Raw genomic sequence first — 22947 nt, forward strand, 5'->3', positions numbered from 1 at the left:
CTAAGGGATGTATAAATATTATCTCATTTGATTCTTAGATGGTAAAGGTGTTACCCATTTTAGATATTATTTTCATTTTAGAAAGAAAGTTATTAAGTAATTAAAACAAAATATATAATTTTAAAAAATTTGAATTGATAAATTGATTAAAGGAAGGATAATATAGGAAAGTAGAATTTCTTTAAAAAACTAGTCACAGATTCTAAAGTCTTTTAAATTCATATTATGTAATATTATATATATACTATATATTATATTGGGTTATTGAAAAATGAAAATATTTCAAAGAACTCACTGATCTCTGTAGTTTCCACAGTAAGTTATAATTTAACTTTTGGTCTTTCTTGTAATTTTTTGCCTCATAATGTAAAATTTGCATATTATTAATGTAGAGTGATATGTTTTCTAGTATAATCCATCATAAGCATTTGGAGACACGTGTATTTTGTTATGCTGAATAAGAAAAAAAAGCATACACTTTAACACTGCCAGTGTGTAAATGACTTGATGAAATATTTGAACTTTTTTCATTCCCAGGAAGGTTATATTCAAAAGAAAAAGGAACTGTGGGGAATCTGTATCTTTATTGCAGCAGTTGACCTCGATGAGATGCCATTCACTTTTACTGAACTACAGAAAAACATAGAAATAAGGTAAAATTTCTTATATAGGCCTCTGCCATTGAAGAAAACTGCCTCTGGACTTTCCTTATATAGACTTTAGAAAATTAGTGAGAAACTCTACAATTAAGCAAAATGTAAAGGAGTTGGGTCAAATAGTGATCTGTCATTCTATCATGGAGCCCTCAATGAAAGAAAATTTTTGCTGTTTCTTAAGAATGTAGCAGTTTTGTCCTAGGAATATTTTTGTCTATCTGTAAACTTTCTTATTTGTAGCTGTTGATAACTTGGAAACAAAAATAGGAATTTACAAAGATACAAATTTTTATTATTAAAACTTTATGAAGGTAATCTAGGTTTCTCTTAAAGGAGATTGAGGTTTAAGATTTTTTTTAACATAGTAGATGGTATAATTACCTAATATTTCAGACTTGAGTATATACTCCAATACTTGATCAAATAATTACTTAATAAATATTTGTTGTTGACCTTGTAAGCCATAGGAGAGTTTGCTAATTTGTTTCTAATGACTTATGAATTTTATCTTGAGAAAACTTTCAGGACTTGCAGTCATTTCCTTTGCAGCATATTTACAAAATGTAACTGTAAATAATTTTACCAAATAAGTGGTTGTAGTATTCCTTTTTGAAGAAAGCTGTAGAATTTCCAATCAACTTGACTAGTAATCAGTATGTGAGATGCAGTGCTGTCTTTAATGCTCTATTGAAAAGCATATGTGTTGAAGTTTGAAATAAGTTAATTATTCTAGGGAACAATGATTGATTTAAAGTCATTATTGAAGTATCTTCAGAATTGTAATCAGCTTTCCTTTTCCCTTTTCAAAAAAGCTCAGTCCCATAACCATTGGTCGAGCAAAGAATATCACTGTGTTCATCTGTGGCAGGGGAGTGCCATGGGGCCCAGAAAAGATGCCAAAGTAGAGTGAGGAAGTTATCCATACTGGGGGACACAGGCAGTGTCAGGGAGCAGCATCAGAGCATACACAGGGTATGCCAGCAGCTGGTGTGAGGAGTGATATCAAACAGGTGAGGAGAGCCTGGTGTGGGAAGTCAGAGCCCTCCCACGGTGAGGAAGACGTCCTTGTAAAGGGGGTATAGATGCCATCCAGAATAGGATGTCAGTCTGAACAGAAGAGTAGAGTGTTCATGTGGAGGAGTGGCTGGCTGTAGAAATGGAAGACCATTTCTTGCAGGGGAATTGTTTAAATGAGTAAGTAAATTAAGGATACATTGATTCTAAGTTTCTCACTGTCAGAGAATTGTAGGAAGGTAAGCACTGGAATGAACCTTATGATTCTGTGTTGGAATTGGTAAATGGTTGGGATCTCATGGTTTTTAAAACACACAGATTTGTTATAGAAATAAACATACATGTATGGTCCCTTCATGACCTTTTTTTTCTGTATTCTCAACTATAAACAGATACAAGCACAGATATATAGACATAGGAGTGTATGTTGAAGACTAACTGATTTTTTCTTCAAATTCTAGTACAATGCAAAAAAGTAATTCCTTTCAAAGAATATAATAGTGATTTAGTATAGAACTAATAATCTTTTGAATTGATATGTCTGTACTTTCAAAATGAAATGAAACTCGAACATTACTTGTTTTTTTTTTCTATTTTTGTAGTGTCTATAAATTCTTTGACTTACTAAAAGAAATTGATACCAGTACCAAAGTTGATAATGCTATGTCAAGATTGTTGAAGAAGTATAATGTTTTGTGTGCACTCTACAGCAAATTAGAAAGGTAAAGTAAAAATTTTATAGGGCTATACCCTGATTTTTCATGTCATTGTTGATAGAGTCCACTTGGAAACTATTACATAATTAGTGAAGTTATTAAGTATTGTTACCTCTTAGACTTGTCCGTTGTCCTATTAGTTTCTTTTTTTCTTTCTTTGAAAGGCAGAGCAACAGAGGGAGGGAGACCAGAAACAAATCTTTCATCTGCTGATTCTTTCCCCAGATAGCCACAATAGCTTGCTCTGGCTCAGGCTGAAGCTAGGAACCAAAATTTCCATCTGGGTTTCCCACTTAGGTGGCAGGGACCCAAGCACTTGGGCCATCCTTTGATGCTTTCTCAGGTGCAGAGCCGGAAGCTGGATTGGAAGCAGGGCAGTTGGCTCTCCAATATGGGACTCAGGTGATGCAAGCGTTTGCTTAACTTACTGTGCCATAGTGCCTGCCACCAAGTTTCTTATTAATTCTTAGCTTTCTTATTTATTTAGTCATAGGCATTCTGAATGTATCCTCCAAAATTAAATGTTTTAGGGTCTTTACACATCTCTTATTTGTTTTTGCAAACTTTAAGTTTGGTTCCTGTTTTAGTTTTTATCTGCTGGAAGACTTACAATTTAAACTTCTTCTCATACTGTTATTTTAGTTTAGAAAGAAAAAACATATTGCCAGTGAAAAGCAGATGTGACATGTACTACCAAGTTATAATTTGTACTTCCATGGTCAGTCTACAAAGGTTTTTACTATTACTGTTCAACTGGAAGAATAATGAAAAAAAGCTTGGGTTTTTTTTATATCTCTCATTAAAACTGTAGCCCTTATTATGCCATGTCCCTGTAATTGTGTTTGTTTTGGAGCTCATTTCATTTGGGTAAGAGAATATACAAATTAATATTGTAGGCTAAATAAGCAATTATGTAATAAGGTGGTAAAAGGAGAGGGGAAAAGGCACATATTTAGATATTCTGGAGAGAATAAAGACAGAGCTGAAATGAGGCATCTTCTTTGAAGATGTATATCTTTTTTCTTCTTCCCTTCTTTTTTGTTGATATCATTAAAACTTCAAAGGTGTGCTGGAGGGAGAGGAGAATGGAGGGAGAAACTTAAAAGTTGGCCTGGACTTTTGAAGGAAGGTTTTTTCTTGGTCTTGATTTTTATTTGTAATATGGTAGTATTAGCTTTTTTTTTTTTTTTTTTAACTTTCTTAATGATAGAAGCTTTTTGCACAGGACAAAAAAAGGAATGTTTTTATTACAAAAAAGAAAAAAGAAATTGCCTCAGCAGTTTGCATAAGAATTGTGAAATAATTATAGAATACTTGAAAAACTCAGAAAGGCATAAATAGGAAAATACGCAGGGCCGGCTTTATGGCATAGTGGGTAAAGCCACTGCCTGTGGTGCTGACATCCCATATGGGCTCTGGTTTGAGTCCTGGCTGTTCAACTTCCAATCCAGCTCTCTAATATGGCCTAGGAAAGTAGTGGAAGATGGCCCAAGTCCTTGGGCCCCTGTACCTGCCTGGGAGACCTGGAAGAAGCTTCTGGCTCCTGGCTTTGGACTGGCCCAGCTCCAGCTGTAGCGGTCATTTGGGGAGTGAACCAGTGGATGGAAGATCTCTCTTTCTCTGCTTCTGCCTCTCTGTAACTCTGCCTTTCAAATAAATAAACAAATCTTAAAAAAAAATAAAATATGAATCAACCAAAATTTCAAATCTCGAGATAATCACATGTATTATAGTATGTTTCTTTCTTTCTTTTTTAACACCAAGTAGCTCACATTGCATATATAATTTCTTTGTCTTTTTATTTGAAAGGCAGAGAGACAAAGGCAGGCAGACAAAAGATCTTCCATCTGGTTTACTCCCTGAATGCCTGCCAAAAGCCTGTCCCAATTTTTTTCTTTTTTAAATTTACCTATTAGTGACTTTCTAAATTACTTTCTGTCCTTTGAACTTATTTATAACTGTTTACTTAATATCTTTTCTTTTTAAAATATTTATTTATTTATTTATTTATTTGAAAGGCAGAGTTATAGAGAGGCGGAGAGAGAGAGAGAAAAAGAGGTCTTCCATCTGCTTTTTCATACCCCAAATGGCTGCGATGGCCAGAGCGGACCCAGTCCAAAGCCAAGAGCCAGGAACTTCTTCCAGGTCTCCCATGAGGGTGCAGGGGTCCAAGCACTTGGGTCATCTGTCTTTTTTTTTTTACAGACAGAGTGGACAGTGAGAGAGAGAGACAGAGAGAAAGGTCTTCCTTTGCCGTTGGCTCACCCCTCAATGGCCACTGTGGCCTGCATGCTGTGGCCGGCGCACTGCGCTGATCCGAAGCCAGGAGCCAGGTACTTCTCCTGGTCTCCCATGCGGGTGCAGGGCCCAAGGACTTGGGCCATCCTCCACTGCACTCCCGGGCCACAGCAGAGAGCTGGCCTGGAAGAGGGGCAACTGGGACAGAGTCCGGCACCCTGACCAGGACTAGAACCCGGTGTGCCGGTGCCGCAGGTGGAAGATTAGCCTAGTGAGCCATGGCACCGGCCTTGGGTCATTTTCTACTGCTTTCCCAGGCCGTAGCAGAGAGCTGGATTGGAAGTGGAGCAGCTGGGTTTCCAACAGGTGCCCATATGGGATGTTGGGATTGTAGGCTGTGATTTTACCTAGTAAGATGCAGTGCTGACCCCTACTTAGTTTCTTGAGCTTATCCTAAGAATATGATCCTAAGTAAAAAAAAAAAAAAAAAAAAAATCCTTTTGAAATTTTTGTCACACTAATTATACCCCTGAAAAATGGGAAACTGTTTATTCACAACTGAAGTTAAACAATAAAATATTGTAAATATAGCCTAAACACAAAATAATATAAATATGAAATAAAATTTGATTGGGGGAGTGGCTAGCACTGTGGCTTGTGGTTAAGCTGATGTTTGTGATGCCAGCATCCCATATCAGAGTGCTGACTGGACTGGAGTCCTGGATGTTCCTTTTTTTTAAATATTTGTTTATTTATTTGAAAGGTAGAGTTGCAGAGAGGCAGAGGCAGAGAGAGAGACATCTTCCATCCGCTGGTTCACTACCCAAAAGGACATGATAGCCAGAGCTGGGCTGATTTGAAGCCAGGAGCTTCTTCTGGGTCTCCCATGCGGGTGTAGGGGCCCAAGTACTTGTGCCATCTTCTGCTGTTTTCCTAGGCCATAGCAGAGAGATGGATTGGAAGTGGAGCAGCTAGGACTTGAACTGGTGCCCATATGGGATGCTGGCACTGCAGCTGGTGGCTTTACCCACTACGCCACAGTGCCAGCTTCCTGGATGTTCATCTTCATATCCAGCTTCCTGCTAATGAGCCTGAGAAGGCAGTGGAAGATGGCTCAAGTACTTGGGCTTCTGACATCCACGTGGGACACCTAGATCTGGGGTCCACCATATGGCAAGTGAACCAGTGGATGAAAGTTATCTGTGTGTGTGTGTGTGTGTCTGTTGCTCTGCTTTCCAAGTAAATAAATAAATCTTAAAAATTGTTTTGATGAGGAATAATAACAATATGAGAAAGTACTGCTAATGTCACATAAATAAAACAAGATCTATGATATGACAGTTTATAGGGGAAAAATCTAGACTAGTTTTACATAAAATGAAATGACTAGAGAGAAGTTTGTTGAAATTTTAACTGAGATTTTGTGTGAATAGGTTACAGTTCTAAGGAGGATATAATAAAGTAAGCAAAAATTTCTCTAAGCCAATTTTAAAGGAAATTCTATTGCTTAAAGGTTGATATTTAAAAACCTATAATCATCAGTTTATTTCTAAGTATAGAAATTTGGGGCTAATTTGGTAGGATTGATTTTAGAGTATAGTCTTTATTTCCTTTCCTGCTATAATAATTTTAACTGGATACTTCCAGGTTTTTTGGCTCTGCTTTATGTGATGAGATCAGAAATCTGATACTAGTTTTGGTTTTACCTCATTCTTTTACCCCTCATACCTCCTACTGATGGATATTAAGGGAGAGTCAGAAAACCAAGTTATAAAGTAGAATAACCTGATAGATAGTAGCAGATTTTATAGCCTCCTTTATTTAAGTGGTTTGCTGTCTCTTTCCATATAAACAGAGCAAAGATCAATAAATAAACCATGTAATCCAACATTTATTTTTGATTTTTAATTTTTTTTATTTAATGAATATAAGTTTTCAAAGTACAGCTTATGGATTACAAAGGCTTCCCCCCCCACAACTTCCCCTCCACCCACAACCCTCCCCCTTCCCACTCGCTCTCCCCCTCCATTCACATCAATTCTCTTTATATACAGAAAATCAGTTTAGTATATATAAAGATTTCAACAGTTTGCCCTCACATAGCAACACAAAGTGAAAAAATACTGTTGGAGTACTAGTTATAGCATTAAATAACAGTGTACAGCACATTAATGATATCCTGCATGATATTTTTTAAAAAAGATTGATTACTTTTCTATGTAATTTCCAATTTAACACCAAGGTTTTTTTCTTTTTTTCATTTTCAATTATCTTTATATACAGAAGATAGCTTCAGTATATACTAAGTAAAGATTTCATCAGTTTGCACCCACACATAACCACAAAGTGTAAAAATACTGTTTCAGTACTAGCTATATCATTACTTCACCTTGGACAACCCATTAAGGACAGATCCCACATGGGACGTAAGTACACAGTGACTCTTGATGTTGATTTAACAATTTAACACTCTTGTTTATGGCGTCAGTAATCTCCCTAGGCTCCAGTCATGAGTTGCCGAGACTATGGAAGCCTTTAGGGTTCGCCGACTCTGATCATATTTAGACAAGGTCATAGTCAAAGTGGAAGTTCTCTCCTCCCTTCAGAGAAAGGTACCTCCTACCTTGATGGCCCCGTTCTTTCCACTGGGATCACACTTGCTGAGATCCTTCATTTAGGTCTTCTTCTTCTTCCTTCTTCCTTCTTCCTTCTTTCTTCCTTTTTTTTTTTTCCAGAGTGTCTTGGTTTTCCATGCCTAAAATACTCTCATAGGCTCTTCAGCCAGATCCAAATGCCTTAAGGGCTGATTCTGAGGCCAGAGTGCTATTTAGGACATCTGTCATTCCATGAGTCTGCTGTGTCTCCCCCTTCCCATGTTGGACCCTTCTCTCCCTTTTTTGGTTTTATCAGTTAGTATTAGCAGACATTAGTCTTGTTTGTGTGATCCCTTTGACTCTTAGATCTATCAGTGTGATCAATTGTGAACTGAAACTGATCACCTGGACTAGTGAGATGGCATTGGTACATGCCACCTTGATGGGATTGTATTGGAATCCCCTGGCACTTTTCTAACTCCATCATTTGGGGCAAGTCCGATTGAGCATGTCCCCAATTGTACATCTCCTCCCTCTCTTTTTCTCATTCTTATATTTAACCGGGATCACTTTTCAGTTAAGATTTAGACACCTAAGAATAATTGTGTGTTAATTACAGAGTTCACAAAAAAAAATACTAAAATGGATAAGGTATTACATTGTACATCAACAGTCAGCACAAGAGCTGATCAAGTCACTATTTCTCATAGTGTCCATTTCACTTCCACAGGTTTCCCTTTGGTGCTCAGTTAGTTGTCACCAATCAGGAAAAACAAATGATATTTGTCTCTTTGGGACTGGCTTAATTCACTCAGCATGATGTTTTCCAGATTGCTCCATCTTGTTGCAAATGACTGGGTTTCATTGTTTCTTACTGCTGTATAGTATTCTATGGAGTACATGTCCCATAGTTTCTTTATCCAGTCTACTGTTGATGGGCATTTGGGTTGGTTCCAGGTCTTAGCTATTGTGAATTGAGCTGCAATAAACATTAATGTGCAGATTAAGCCAATGTTTTTTTAACATTCAGATTCACGTTAAGATTCCATTACATAATGTATATTTTTTTTGTGTCTGTATTTTGGGTTAGTAAGTAGTTTGGAGGGATGGGGAGGAGAAGGTTATAGAGAATTATTTAGATGATGGACAACCTAGATAATAAAGTAGGAAAAGAAAGTTGAACTTGAATATTTTAACTATTACATGTTGAAAATGAAAGCTTTAGGGGCCGGCATTGTGGCTCAGTGGGTTAAGCCACCATCTGTGATGCTGGCATCCCATATGAGCACCAGTTCAGTTTGTGTCCTGGCTGCTGCACTTCTGATCCAGCTCCCTATTAATGTGCCTGAGAAAGTAGCAGAATATGGCTCAAGTGCATAGGCCTCTGCCACCCAGATGAGAAAGCTGGATGGAGTTCCAGGTTCCTAGTTTTATCCTGGTCCAGCCCTAGCTGTTGTAACCATTTAGGGAGTGAACCAGTGGATGGAAGATCTTTCTCTCTCGCACTATATCTCTACCTTTCAGATAAATAAAATCTTTAAAAAAAAAAGAAAAAGAAAAAGAAAAAGAAAGCTTTTAGGGCCAGCGCTGTGACGTAATGGGCTAAACTTCCACCTGTGGTGCCAGCATTCCATATGAGTGCTGGTTCATGTCCTGGCTGTTCCACTTCTAACCCAGCTCTCTGTTAGGCCTGGGAGAGCAGTATAGGATGGCTCAAATGCGTGGGCCCCTGCACATGCATGGGAAACCTGGAGGAAGCTCCTGGTTCCTTGCTTCAGATCAGCCCTGCTCCGGCTATTGTGGCCGTTTGGGGAGTGAACCACCAGCTAGAAGACCTTTTTCTCTGTCTCTCCTTCTCTCTGTCTGTAACTCTACCTCTCAAATAAATAAATAAATCTTTTTTTAAAAAGTGAAGCTTTTAAAAACTACATGGAGAATTCTGAAGTTTTTATTTCTGAAGAATTCTGAAGCTTTTATTTCCCATATTTTTCCTAAAGTCCACATAAACACTGGTGTTTCCAGATTAGTAAGTAGCATACATGACTAGAGTTCCCAAAGAATTCTCTGGAAAACAACAGTCTGATCTGATACCTCACCAGAAAAGGGAGGCTGTAGCAGAGCTCAGTGAAGATGAGAATGGAGACTTTTGAGTCAAACAGATTTGACTTCAAGTCTGGGCTCCAGCATATACTGGGTGATCTTGTGCAAGTGAGTTACCTAATTGTAGTGCTTAGTTTTCTAATGTGTAAATGGAATTAATGGTAGTACCTACCCTGTTAAGTTTTCTGGGGCTTTAACTGATGAGTCTATTGTCTGGTATAAACTCTACATGAACATTAACTTTTAAAACAAAAAATTTCTGCCTAATTTGGGAAATACTACATACCATTCCCATATAGTAAAATCTATAGAACTTTATTGAGTTCAGCATTTCCTAAATTTATTAGATTACTCATATGCTTATTATGAAAAAGCCATACATGGACTTCAAAAAGTTTTGCAACAAAATAAGTTCATCTTTTAATTACATTTTCCATGAACTTTTAAAATTACATATATTTATATGTATTCAATTAAAATCTTATGAAAGTATTTTGTAATTTAAGAGACTTTACACTATTAACTTTTCCTGAAAATACACTAAGAAACTAAAACAAACATTAAGGATTAGTACTGTTTTTTTGTTTTTGTTTTTTTTGACATTTTCTTTTTCTTTTCTTTTTTTTTTTTTTTGACAGGCAGAGTGGATAATGAGAGAGGGAGAGAGAAAGGTCTTCCCTTTTGCCGTTGGTTCACCCTCCAATGGCCGCTGTGGTCGGCGCATCTCGCTGATCCGAAGCCAGGAGCCAGGTGCTTCTCCTGGTCTCCCATGGGGTGCAGGGCCCAAGCACTTGGGTCATCCTCCACTGCCTTCCCGGGCCATAGCAGAGAACTGGCCTGGAAGAGGGGCAACCGGGATAGAATCCGGCGCCCCAACCGGGACTAGAACCTGCCGGTGCCGCAAGGCGGAGGATTAGCCTGTTAAGCCACGGCACCGGCCGTTTTTTTTTTTTTTTTTTTTTTTTTTTTTTTTTTTTTTTTAAGAGTTATCTTATTTATTTGAAAGACAGAGTTAGAGAGAGAGGTAGAGCCAGAGAGAGAGGTTTTCTATTCCATTGGTTTGCTCCCCAAATGACTGCAATGGCCAGAGCTGAGCTGATCCGAAGCCAGGAGCCAGGAGTTTCTTCCAGGTCTCCCATGTGGGTGCAGATGCCCAAGAACTTGGGTCATCTTCTACTGGTTTCCCAGGCCATTAGCCGAGAGCTGGATACGAAGAGGAGCAGCCGGGACTTGAACCCATATAGGATGCCAGCACTGCATTTCTGGGGCTTTAACTCACTGTGCCACAGCGCCGGCCCCAGTACTAGGTTTTATGTTAGGTACTGGGGATACAAAATCATGTGACATGATCATCAAGAAGTTATAGTGGTCCAGTGTTGTGGTGCAGTGGATTAAGCTGCTGCCTGTAATGCCGGCATCCCATATGGCTGCTTGTTTGATTCCTGGATGCTCCACTTCCCATCTGACTCCCTGTTAAAGCTCCTGGAAAAGCAGCAAAGGATAGCCTAAGTGCTTGGGCTGCTGCCACCCATGTGGGAGACTGTAATGGAGTTCATGGCTCCTGGCTTCAGCCTGGCTCAGCATAGGCTGTTGTGGCCATTTGGGGAGTGAATCAGTGGATAGAGCTTGCTTGCTCTCTATCTTTCCCTTTCTTTCTGTGACTCTGCCTTTCAAATAAATAAAATAAAATCTTTTTTAAAAAGCATATAGTAAATAAATAAATTATACCTTTTATAAAACTAAATGCATTAATAAATGTGATGCTTCTTTGTGGAGGATTATGTTTAAATGGAAATTTTCTTTTAAAGAAGGGTTTTTTTTCAAGACTAGTGTCTGCAAATACTATCTGATAGAACAAAAAAGGGAGAGAACTATCCAACATGGGAAGTGGGATACACAGCAGACTCAGAATGGCAGATGTCCTAAGCAGTACTCTGGCCTCAGAATCAGCCCTTAAGGCATTTGAATCTGGCTGAAAAGCCCATGAGAGTATTTCAGGCACGGAAAGCCAAGATACTGTGGCAAAAAAAAAAAAAAAAAAAAAGACCTAAATGAAAGATCTCTGCGAGTGAGATCCCAGTGGAAAGAACAGGTCATCAAAGAAGGAGGTAATTTTCTCTGAAGGGAGGAGAGAACTTCCACTTTGACTATGACCTTGTCTAAATATGATCAGAGTCTGAGAACTCAAAAGGCCTCCATAGCCTTGGCAACTCATGACAAGAGCCTAGGGGGATTACTGACGCCATAGACAAGAGTGTCAAATTGTTAAGTCAACAACAGGAGTCACTGTGCACTTACTCCTCATGTAGGATCTCTGTCCTAAATGTGTTGTACATTGTGATTTAATGCTGTAACTAGTACTCAAACAGTATTTTTCACTTTGTGTTTCTGTGTGGGTGCAGACTGTTGAAAGCTTTACTTAATATATGCTAAATTGATCTTCTGTATATAAAGAGAATTGAAAATGAATCTTGATGTGTATGGAAGGGGAGAGGGAGCAGGAGAGGGGAGGGTTGCGGGTGGAGGGAAGTTATGGGGGGGGGGAAGCTATTGTAATCCATAAGCTGTACTTTGGAAATTTATATTCATTAAATAATAGTTAAAAAAAGAAAGGTTTTTTTTTTAAGTTAAAAATTTATTTTTATTTTATTTGAAAGGCAGAGAGACAGATCTTCCTTCCACTAATTCACTCAGCCTATGTTCACACATAGCCAGGGCTGGGCCAGGCCAAAGCCATGAGCTTAAAACTCCAAATGGTCTCCCATGTGGGTAGAAAGGACCCAAGTACTGAGCCATCATCTGCTGCCTCCCACTGTGTGTATAAGCAGAAAGCTGCATCATAGTGGAGTAGCCAGGACTCAAACCAGGGAATGTGAGTGTCCCAAGCAATGATTTAACTGCTGTACCACAAACCCACCCCCAGAAGTAGAAGTTACGTAGTGAGCAAAGTATTGCATTTATGTGTTTAAGGGTACTTTAGGGATGATTTTTGTCAGGAAGAAAATTGTAGAAGAAAACAATGTCTAATTAAAATGGAAAAGATAATAAAAATTCACCAACCAAAATGAGTAGGAATTATGGCTGAGCATCCTAGACAGTGATTAATGTGTGCAAAGCCAGTGCAGTAGAAGGATGTACTACTTTGAAATTGTTATTATCTGAAAGGGGTGAAAGGATCAAACTGGTGATGAGGGACCGGTGCCCTGGCTCACTTGGTTAATCCTCTGCCTGTGGCGCCGACATCCCATATGGGCACCGGGTTCTAGTCCCGGCTGCTCCTCTTCCAGTCCAGCTCTCTGCTGTGGCCTGGGAAGGCAGTGGAGGATGGCCCAAGTGCTTGGGCACCTACATCCACGTGGGAGACCAGGAGGAAGCACCTGGCTCCTGGCTTCGGATCTGTGCAGCACTGGCTGTAGCGGCTATTTGGGGGTGAACCAACAAAAGGAGGACCTTTCTCTCTGTCTCTCTCTCTCTGTCTAACTCTACCTGTCAAATAAATAATATAAAAAAAAAAAGTGGTGATGAACTTGGACTTCATCCTATAGGCTATGGAAAGTCATTCAATAATTATAAACTGGGGAGTGACAGTCAGATTTGGCCTTAAACATGTAGACTTTGTAAAAGGGAGTAGAACTTTTATTGACTAGTCATATGAGATAATTTAGAGTGACTTTTTTCTCCTATTTTTACATTTTTCTGGAGAGTAATTGGGGAGATTAATACCAAAGTCTATTTGCTTCAGGGTAGACTATTTGAAATTACAGAAAGAGAGAGAGGGAGAGACAGAGGTCTTCCATTTGCTGGTATGCTCCCCAGATGGCTGGGCCAGGCCAAAGCCAGGAGCCGGGAAGTTTTACCTGGGTCTTCCATATGGGTGCAAGTGCCTGATCACTTGGGCCATCTTTCACTGCTATCCCAGGCACATTAACAGGGAGCTCAACAGGAAGTGGAGCAGCCAGGACTCAAAACTGGTGCCCATATTGGATATCGGCATTGCAGGCAGTGGCTGTACCTGCTATGCCACAATGCCAGACCCTAAAATGTAACTTTTTAAAAAGCCATAATGTTAATATAATTTTCTTCCTTTCAGGACATGTGAACTTATATATTTGACACAACCCAGCAGTTCGTAAGTAGTTCAGACTATGTTATTTGTCACTTTTAAACAACTGATTTTTCTGGAATAATCTCAGTGATATTTGATATGTTGCAGCATGCTACTCTATGAGTAAAGTTATAGACTTAAGTTCTGTGTAATTTATTATTTTTCTCACAAAGAAAATGATTTGAAATGCATGCCCTATGTGTACCACGAGGCAAGAATAAGGTGGAAATTGATTCACTACCAATGTATCACCAACATTTTTAGGGGAAAAAATGCAAGTTCATTGGCTAAATCTTTATTGGCAGTCTGTTATAGGTATTTTGTTAAAGGCTCAGAGCATAATTTTTCAAAGAATAAGTACAGTGCAATGGCTGCAGACCACCTCCTCCTTTATAGTAATGCAGCCTGTTTCTTGTATGGGTTGTCCTAGGGATATTGAAGACACCCTTCCCCATGGACCTATGTCTGGAGCTGGTCTAATCTAGACTGCAGATAGATGTTCTGGGTGTCTTTTAGAAAGCCCCAGGGCTTGGTGGCCAGGGTTCACATTGGCCAAACTATCAATTCCATTTGCACAAAGGTGCAAAACAAAGAGCATGTGACTGAGGCCCTATGCAGGAACAAGTTCAAGTTTCCTGGCCACCAGAAGATCCACTCCTCAAAGAAATGGAGCTTTACTGTTTAGTGCAGATGCATTTGAAGACTTAGTGACTGAGAAATGACTCATTTCAGATGGCTGTGAGGTCAAATACATCTCCAGTCATGGTGCCCTCAACAAGTGGTAAGCCCTGTACACATGAGGGCTTCCATTGTGCTGCCCCCTCTTTATTCATGCAGACAAACAAATCCTACTTCCTTTCCAAAAAACCTTAAAAAAAATGTGAAAGCCTATATTAAAATTTCTAAATTATTATTTTTTAGTGTATAGTGTATGCTCTGAAAATATACCCATGTAGATAGAGTCCTAGAGTTTTTCTCTGGAAACAAAACAAGTAATACATGAGATTTTCTGCCCTAGTGAAGTAGTAGTAGTTGAAGATGATCGATAGAAAGGAAAATTATCTTTGTTAATTAATTGATACACAGCTGTTAATTCCAACAAGTGAGTAACTGTGGAAAAATTATCAAAGCAGGATGTTAAATTGGCAAACTACCCAGGTGAATTGAGATGAATTGAGTTCAAATATAAGTTGTGCATTTAAAGTAGATTGTCTTTTATTATGCATTTATCTAAGTTCTCTATTTAAAAAAAGAAAAAAGAAAAAAATCATCCAAAAGGGATAGTTAAAAATTTTTTTCAGTGTTAAATTGTTTTCTGCTTTCTATTTGTTTACTAGGGTATCTACTGAAATAAATTCTCTGTTGGTGCTAAAAGTTTCTTGGATCACATTTTTACTAGCTAAAGGTAAATTTGTTTTTTGATTATATGCCAGTGTCTCAAATATAATAATTAAATTGACATTCTTTTGGACTAAATGCATTTTTTTTTCAATTAATACACACACTCCACCCCATCCATTCTCTGTGTCTTATTCATTGTTAGCAACCCTTTTTTTTTTTTTAAATTGTTTATTTTATTTGAAAGGCAAAGTTACAGAGAGAGAGTGAGAGGGGGAGGGAGAGAGAGAGACAGAGAGATCTTCATCCACTGGTCCACTCCCCAAATGTCTGCAATGGCTGGAGCTGGGGCAGTCTGAAGCCAGGAGTCTGGAGCTACTTCTGGGTTTCCCATGGGGGTGCAGGGTTCCCAACACTTGGGCCATCCTCCGATGGCTTTCCTAGGCACATCAACGGGAAGCTGGATCAGAAGTGGAGCAGCCTTTACTTTCCCAAGCACATCAACAGGGAGCTGGATTGAAGTGGAGCCGCTGGGACTTGAACTGGTGCCCATATGGGATGCTGGCACCACAGACCCACTATGCCACAGAGCTGGTCCTTGTTAGCATGTACTTATAATTCTGGTACTGGAAACAACATTAGAAATATTTCATTTCTGTTTCTAATATTTCCATTCTTTATCCCTCCCCCTCTTTTAAAAAGTATAAAAATTTTCCTAATCTACCCCAGAATAATTATTATTAAATTATGTGATGATCACTCCAGATAAATTTTTTATGTATGTTCTTAAAAATGTGAACCATTTTCATTCTCAGGAGAGGTATTACAAATGGAAGATGACCTGGTGATCTCATTTCAGTTAATGTTGTGTGTTCTTGACTATTTTATCAAACTCTCACCTCCTGCATTACTCAAAGAACCATATAGTAAGTATTGTAAATAATTTATGCTCCCCTACTTTATTATTCAGCAACTGTTTATTGAATGTTTAGTAGGGCTGGTATGGTTGTAAAGCTGATATTAAAAAAATAAATCCGATATTGGCTCTGCCCTCAAGTAATGGAAGTTCTAAAAGTAAAATAAGACATGTAAGCAAATAATTAGAATATATGATAGAAAGTGATGTGGGTCAAAGTACGACAACTGCTCTGGGAGCTCAGGAGATAAGAAAGCATTCTGAAATGTTGAAGACCAAGGAATACCATATAAAAGAATTGGTATTTGAAATGAGTGTTGAAGAGTAGTTAGTACTGGAAGTGGTATTCTTAGTAAAGAATAGCAAAAACCAAGATGAAGATATGAACGAATTTATATGGAAAAGAGTGGCTCATTCCACAAGATCAACTTAACTTTTTATTAGTACTGTATAACTATGTGTCTAGTTTTTTTTTTTTTGGCACATAAAATGTAATTAATACTACTTTAGTGGATGATTACAGAGATGAGAAGTGTATTTAGATATTAAATAATTAGATGTTAAATAATTAGATAACATTAATCTTTCTGTATATATTCCTCTTAGACCAGAATTGCATTCTTTGGTGGCCCCATATGGAAAGCAGAGGAAAAACTATATCAATAGTATACTTCAAAATTTTCTTGGACTTAAAATTTTTTCTTTATATACCTTTTCTTCACTTTTTTTCAATGCTATAACTTTAATAAGTTGATGTAATGTCTGTTTTAGCTTGACAGTCTTTGTTCTTTTGGATAATTCAGATCTTTAAAAGCTATGTTAAAGAGAAACCAGGCTGAGGTATTGAATTGACTGAATGTGGTAAACTTTTAACTTTTGTTATAGAGAATTTCAAAAGAATACAAAAGTGGATATCACCTAGCTTGACATGTTTTATGGTCAACCTGTAGCCTTATCTCTCCTGCCCAGTTCCCCCAGTTCGTCCGTCCGTCCTTCCTTCCTTCCTTTCTTTTTCTTTTCTTTCTTTTCTATTCTTTCCCTCTTTCTTTATTTCCTTCCTTCTTTCCTTCCTTCCTATCTTCCTTCCTTTTTCTTGTTTTATTTATTTATTTGAGAGTTACAGACAGAGATGGAGAGACAGAGAGAGAGGTCTTCCATCCACTGGTTCACTCCCTAAATGGCCACAATGGTAGGAGCTGGGCAATCCAGAGCCAGGAGCTTCTTCCAGGTCTCCCACTAAGGGAACCAAGATTTTGGGCTGTCTTCCACTGCTTTTCCCAGGCCATAAGCAGGAAGCTGAATTGGAAGAAGAGCAGCTGGGACTTGAACTGGCACCCATATGGGATGCTGGCACAGCAGGCAGAGGCTTAACCAACCACACCACAGTGCCGCTGCTCCCTCATCTATATTATTTTGAACCACATGTTTGTATACCATTGCCTCTTTTTGTATTTCAGTACTTATCTCCAAGAGGTAAATATTTTTTAAACAGTGTAATGACAATACCATTTTCACAGGTAAAATCAAGTAATCATAATTCCTTAATATCATAAGTCTAATAAGTGTATATCTAATATCTAATAAGTGTACAGATTTTCAATTATAATATCATTGTAATTTTAAAATATTTTTATAGGTTGACTCAATCAGAATTTAAATAAAGCCTACCTTTTGATTAGCTGATAAAAGTTCCTCTTCCAACTCTTGTTTTCCTTTTTTCTCCCATTCATAGTTTGTTTATTAAATAATCAGGTGGGTTGTCCCACTAAGCTCCCCACAGTTCAGCTTTTGCTGATTATATCTTATGTTATAATTTAACATGTTTCTTTGTACTCTCAGATTCCTTTAAGTTACTGATTGGGTTCATGGCAATAATATTTTTTTATACTTAATCATCTGTAATCTTTAACAGCTGACTGTGTCTTCAGTTTGAATTGGGAATGCTCAAAATAATGTGGGATTTTTAAAAGTCACAAATTTATTAAATTTATATATCCATCTTTTATAGACATCATCTTTCACTAAAACTATATTTATTTTTATACTGAAGCTAGGAATTGAACCCATAAATATTTTCTCATTTTAAAGACTAAGATTGAAAATATTATTTAAAAAGATTTATTTATTTGAAAGGCAGAGTGACAGAGAGGGAAAGACAGAGAAAAAGTTCTTCTGTTGGCCGGTTCACTCCCCAAATCCTTGTGACAGCCAAAGCTAAGCCAGGCTGAACCCAGGAGCCAGCAGCTGCGTCAGGGTCTTCCACGTGGGTGACAGGAACCCAAAGACTTGGGCCATCATTTACTGCCTTCCAGGCACATAAGTCAGAAGCTGGATTGGAGGCACAGAGTAGCTTGTACTCAAACCAGGCACTCCAGTATGGTTCGCGAGCTTCCCAAACAACTTCTTAACCCACCGTGCTACAATACCTGCCCCAGAAAACACTTTTTTCCTCTTGTAGACTAAGTAGGATATACTTAGAATTAATTTATAAATGGGCTGTTTGCCAGATTTCTCTTTGTATTTGTTTCTAAGACTAGGTATTTTATATTTCTTTCTGGGCTATTTAGGGACAGAAGGAAATAGGGATGTGAAAACAAATGTCAATTCTTGTATGTACATAACCAATAAATGGATAAAATTTTTATCCTTCTAATGATGCCTAATAAATAAAAGTAAGATGTTGCCAAGATTATTTATGACCTTCCAAGTTATAATTACAGTGCTTCATTATTTTATATGATAGAATGTACAGGTATTCTTATCTAATTTACTATTTTTACAGAAACAGCTGTAATACCTATTAATGGTTCACCTCGAGCACCCAGGCGAGGGCAAAACAGAAGTGCCCGGATAGCAAAACAGCCAGAGCAAGATACAAGAATTATTGACATGCTCTGTAAAGAACATGATTGTAATATAGATGAGGTAACTTAACTTCATGGTTTCTTTAAAACATTTCAAGTAGATTTCGATGTTAAGTTCTTCTTAGCAGTATCTATTTCTTTTGTGATGAGCATGCTTTTTGCCAACTGTTACAGTAGCAAATATTTAGAAAAAGTTTTAGTTCTCATACTCAGTTACTTGGATTTTTCTTTAAAGATTTATTTTATTTATTTATTTATTTATTTGAAAGGCAGAATGACAGAGAGAAAGAGAGAGAGAGAGAAAGTCAATCTCTCTTTCAACTACTGATTCACTACCCAAATGACTGCAGCAGCCAGAGCTGGGCCAGGCTGAAGCCCGGAACTCCATCCAAGTCTCCCACATTGGGTGGCAGGGATTTAAGTACTTGAACAGTCATTTGCTGCTTCCCAGGGGCATTAGCAGGGAACTGGATTGGAAATGGAATACCTGGAACTTGAACCAACACTCTGATATGGGGCACAGGGTCCCAAGCAGTGGTTTAGCCTACTGTACCACAATGCCTTCCCCTCATTTACTTTGATTTTTTTTTTTTTTTTTTGAGAGGCAGAGTTAGACAGAGAGAGAGAGACAGAGAGAAAGGTCTTCCTTCTGTTGGTTCACCCCAAAAATGGCTGCTACAGCCTGCGCGCTGCGCCAATCCGAAGCCAGGTCTCCCATGCAGGTGCAGGGCCCAAGCACTTGGGCCATCCTCCATTGCCTTCCCGGGCCACAGCAGAGAGCTGGACTGGAAGAGGAGCAACCGGGACAGAATCTGGCACCCCCACTGGGACTAGAACCCGGGGTGCAGGCAGAGGATTAGCCAAGTGAGCCGCGGTGCTGGCCATTTACTTTGATTTTTAAAGAGACTAGTTCTCTTGCTCTGGAACCATTGAAATGTACATCTCCAAGACAGTAGTTTTTTTTTTTTTTTTGGACAGGCAGAGTGGACAGTGAGAGAGAGAGAGACAGAGAGAAAGGTCTTCCTTTGCCGTTGGTTCTCCCTCCAAATGGCCACGCTGCGGCCAGTGCACCGCACTGATCCAAAGGCAGGAGCCAGGTACTTATCCTGGTCTCCCATGGGGTGCAGGGCCCAAGCACTTGGGCCATCCTCCACTGCACTCCCTGGCCACAGCAGGGAGCTGGCCTGGAAGAGGGGCAACCAGGACAGAATCCGGCGCCCCGACCGGGATTAGAACTCTGTGCCAGCGCCACAAGGCGGAGGATTAGCCTGTTGAGCCGCGGCACCGGCCCCCAGATTGGATTTTAATTCTACTCTGCCACCTTGTAGCTGTGCAACTTTAGTCAAGTTGGTTTTTTTTTTTTAGTATTTTGATATTTATGTATCAAATATGTATGTATGTATATATATGCATATATATCAAAATATATGTATGTATATTTTGATATATATTGACATGTATACAAAATATGTATATTTTGATATATATTTATATAGCAAAATATATATCTTTTTATCGTTTGATAAATATGGTATATTGAAATTGGTTTGCAAGGAGTTCTGTTTCCGTAAATTCTATTTCATTAACAGTTCACTTACCTTCATTTTAAGACCTGAAGTCTCTCTCACATGCATTTAAAAAGTAAATAACTATAAACAAGTAGCACACTCACTCGAGTATGTTATTAATCAAATATCAGTTAATATTTTAATTATAGTATTAATAGTGACAGAGATGAGAGGTTTTTTCTTTTCTAAATTTTAATAGTTATGTTGTGACTTTCTCTCTTTCAGGTGAAAAATGTTTATTTCAAAAATTTTATACCCTTTATGAATTCTCTTGGAATTGTTGCTTTTAATGGACTTCCAGAGGTAAGATAGTTGTCTAGGTTTCTTCAAGTTAATTTAGTATATATCCAGTATTTTTTGTCCTTGGAAAGGAGTTTAGCTAAGTAGAATTGTGTATAGTAACAAAAAACTTTTCAATATATATTCAGATGTATAAATATGCATCATTTTGTGATTTATATTAGGAATTGATATTTACTGAAATCTTTCAAAATTCAAAGTCTAGGCTTTTAAATGCCTGTGTGACTAAATATTGAAATGCAATATTGCACAAATATATACCTTCAAATTTGCTTCTTATTTGCTTTGTGGTACATCATCAAACATAGGGTCTGTGATTAATGCCATCAACCTATTGTCATTGCTGTATAACATATCTTTTTGAGTATTTTTTTTAAAGATTTATTTTATTTATTTGAAAGACAGAGTTACAGAGAGAGGCTGAACCAGAGACAGAAAGAGAGAGAGAAAGAGAGATCTTCCATTTGCTGGTTCACTCCCCAAATGGCTGCAAGGGCCAGAGCTGAGCTGATACAAAGCCAAGAGCCAGGAGCTTCTTCCAGGTCTGTCACACAGGTGCAGGGGCCCAAGCACTTGGGCCATCTTCCACTACTTTCCCAGGCCATAGCAGAGCGCTGGATTGGAAGTGGAGCATCTGGGGCTCAACCCAGAGCCCATATGGGATTCCGGCACTGTAGGCCAAGGCTTTAACCCACTGTGCCACAGCACTGGCCAATTTTTTTGAGTATTTTTAAAAACTATTTAATTGAAATAAATTTGGCAAAATGATTTTGTGTTACAGAAATATATTTTACTATAGTGGTGCACTCTACCTGTTTCTTTCACATTTTGCCACAAACGTCTTTTTGAGTGAAAGCGGAATAATTGAGGACTTTATGGGGGTAAGATGGACTATGTAAAGGAAAAGATGCTTTGATAACTGATAAAGAACAAGTATTCAGTGATAAAGCAGTGCTTTAGAAGTACCTCATTATAGTTACCCAAGCCAAAAAGCGTGAGATCAGGTAGACAGACTGTTGATTTTGTTATCTAAATTGGTATTAGTTTTTTAATTAGTTTAATGTTTCATCTTAGAAACATTAAAAACGTCTCATTTCTTAAACAATATTGTTTACTGTGTGCCAGACATTATGTTAGATACCATGAATAGAGACTTCATCTCAGTCACTGTCCTTAAAGTACTAATGGAAAAGGTAAAGAAATGGAACATTATAAGAGTTTAAGAGTCTGATTGACGTATGAGGATGCATGCACAGGCTTTTGTGATATCTCAGTGGGCTACCTAATCCAAACTGGGGCAGAGAGATTTTGTGGAAAATTGTCAGGAGGTGATGTGATTTTTATGAAAGACATTTCCAGGGTGTAAACATTGTCAGATCAACAGCACAGTGATTTTGATAGTATTTTCTGTTAAGTGAAATCCAAGTAATTCATTAAGACTGGGATACAGGCCATAAGAGGTGTCAGATATGGTATTGGAGAGGCAAGAACTGATTGAATATTAGTAAGTCTTGTTACATTTGGCTAAAGAAAAAAATTACTATTCACAACTCTAAACAATCTTAGACACTTTGCTTTTCCAGGAACAGTGGAAAAATATCTAAGATTGGAAATAAATCATGCAGGTGTGTTAATTGGGTTAACTTATTGAGCTAATTCTCTTGCCTAAGATTCTTAACCAAACGGAGCTGGAGTGAACCAAAGGATTTTAGAAAAGATAGGCAGAATATATAATTAAGAGAATTTGCTATGATGTTTGGGAACAACCCTTTATTTTATATGGATAAATTAATAAGAAGATTCAAAGTGAAGGATATGTGAGATGTTTGCAGAATCTTAGCAATTAAGTAGTTATAATACCTATTTTTGTCTAATAGATTTCTACATACATGGAATGCATATATAAAATACATTTAAAATTGAAGTTGAAAAACTTTTACAATTTTCTGTACTTCATTTTTAGATAGGCCTTAAATATTGCATGTGAGTGTCTATTGTAAAATGGCATATTTATTATTTATTATAAAATTCTTCAATAAGTTTGTGTTCCTGTATGCTAAGAGATATAACATGAAAAAGATGATTGTATTTTTTCTTTTGAGGTTGAAAGTCTCTCTAAACGATATGAAGAAATTTATCTTAAAAACAAAGATCTAGATGCAAGATTATTTTTGGATCATGATAAAACTCTCCAGAATGATCCTTTGGACAGGTTTGCATATAATATATCATTATTTATTGATATGCTTTTGATATAGGTCAATATTGTTTTAGGTGGCTTAAATTGATTTTATTTAACTTAGTGACTTAAATACCATTAATAATAATAAATTACTTTCAAATGCCTTTAAATAAAAAAAAGTATAATATTATTCTAAGCATATAATTTATTAGGATTAAATATGAATTATGTTCAGTAACAGCTATCTTTATTTTCAGTTAGCTGAATATCAAAAGAAATATCAAAAGAAAATATTTGCAGTAATAATTTACTGAAGCATTGATCTCTATCTTTTTTCCATACTTTCATCTACTGCT

General features: G+C 37.7%; 1 protein-coding gene and 1 pseudogene across 2 annotated transcripts in view; both read left to right on the forward strand.

Moving 5' to 3' along the window:
* Positions 1-22947, forward strand: part of RB1 (RB transcriptional corepressor 1) — a 157430-nt gene that overhangs the window by 19460 nt on the left and 115023 nt on the right. For both annotated transcript variants that reach the window (XM_062194190.1, XM_062194188.1), the window contains exons 3-10: positions 538-653; positions 2273-2392; positions 13409-13447; positions 14761-14828; positions 15577-15687; positions 18460-18602; positions 20335-20412; positions 22512-22621. In XM_062194190.1, the coding sequence (XP_062050174.1) occupies positions 538-653; positions 2273-2392; positions 13409-13447; positions 14761-14828; positions 15577-15687; positions 18460-18602; positions 20335-20412; positions 22512-22621 (785 nt within the window). The remainder of the gene's footprint in view (positions 1-537; positions 654-2272; positions 2393-13408; positions 13448-14760; positions 14829-15576; positions 15688-18459; positions 18603-20334; positions 20413-22511; positions 22622-22947) is intronic.
* Positions 13723-13870, forward strand: LOC133762649 (small nucleolar RNA SNORA70; annotated as a pseudogene).

This window comes from Lepus europaeus, chromosome 6 (genome assembly GCF_033115175.1).
Source record: "Lepus europaeus isolate LE1 chromosome 6, mLepTim1.pri, whole genome shotgun sequence".
Taxonomy (NCBI): domain Eukaryota; kingdom Metazoa; phylum Chordata; class Mammalia; order Lagomorpha; family Leporidae; genus Lepus; species Lepus europaeus.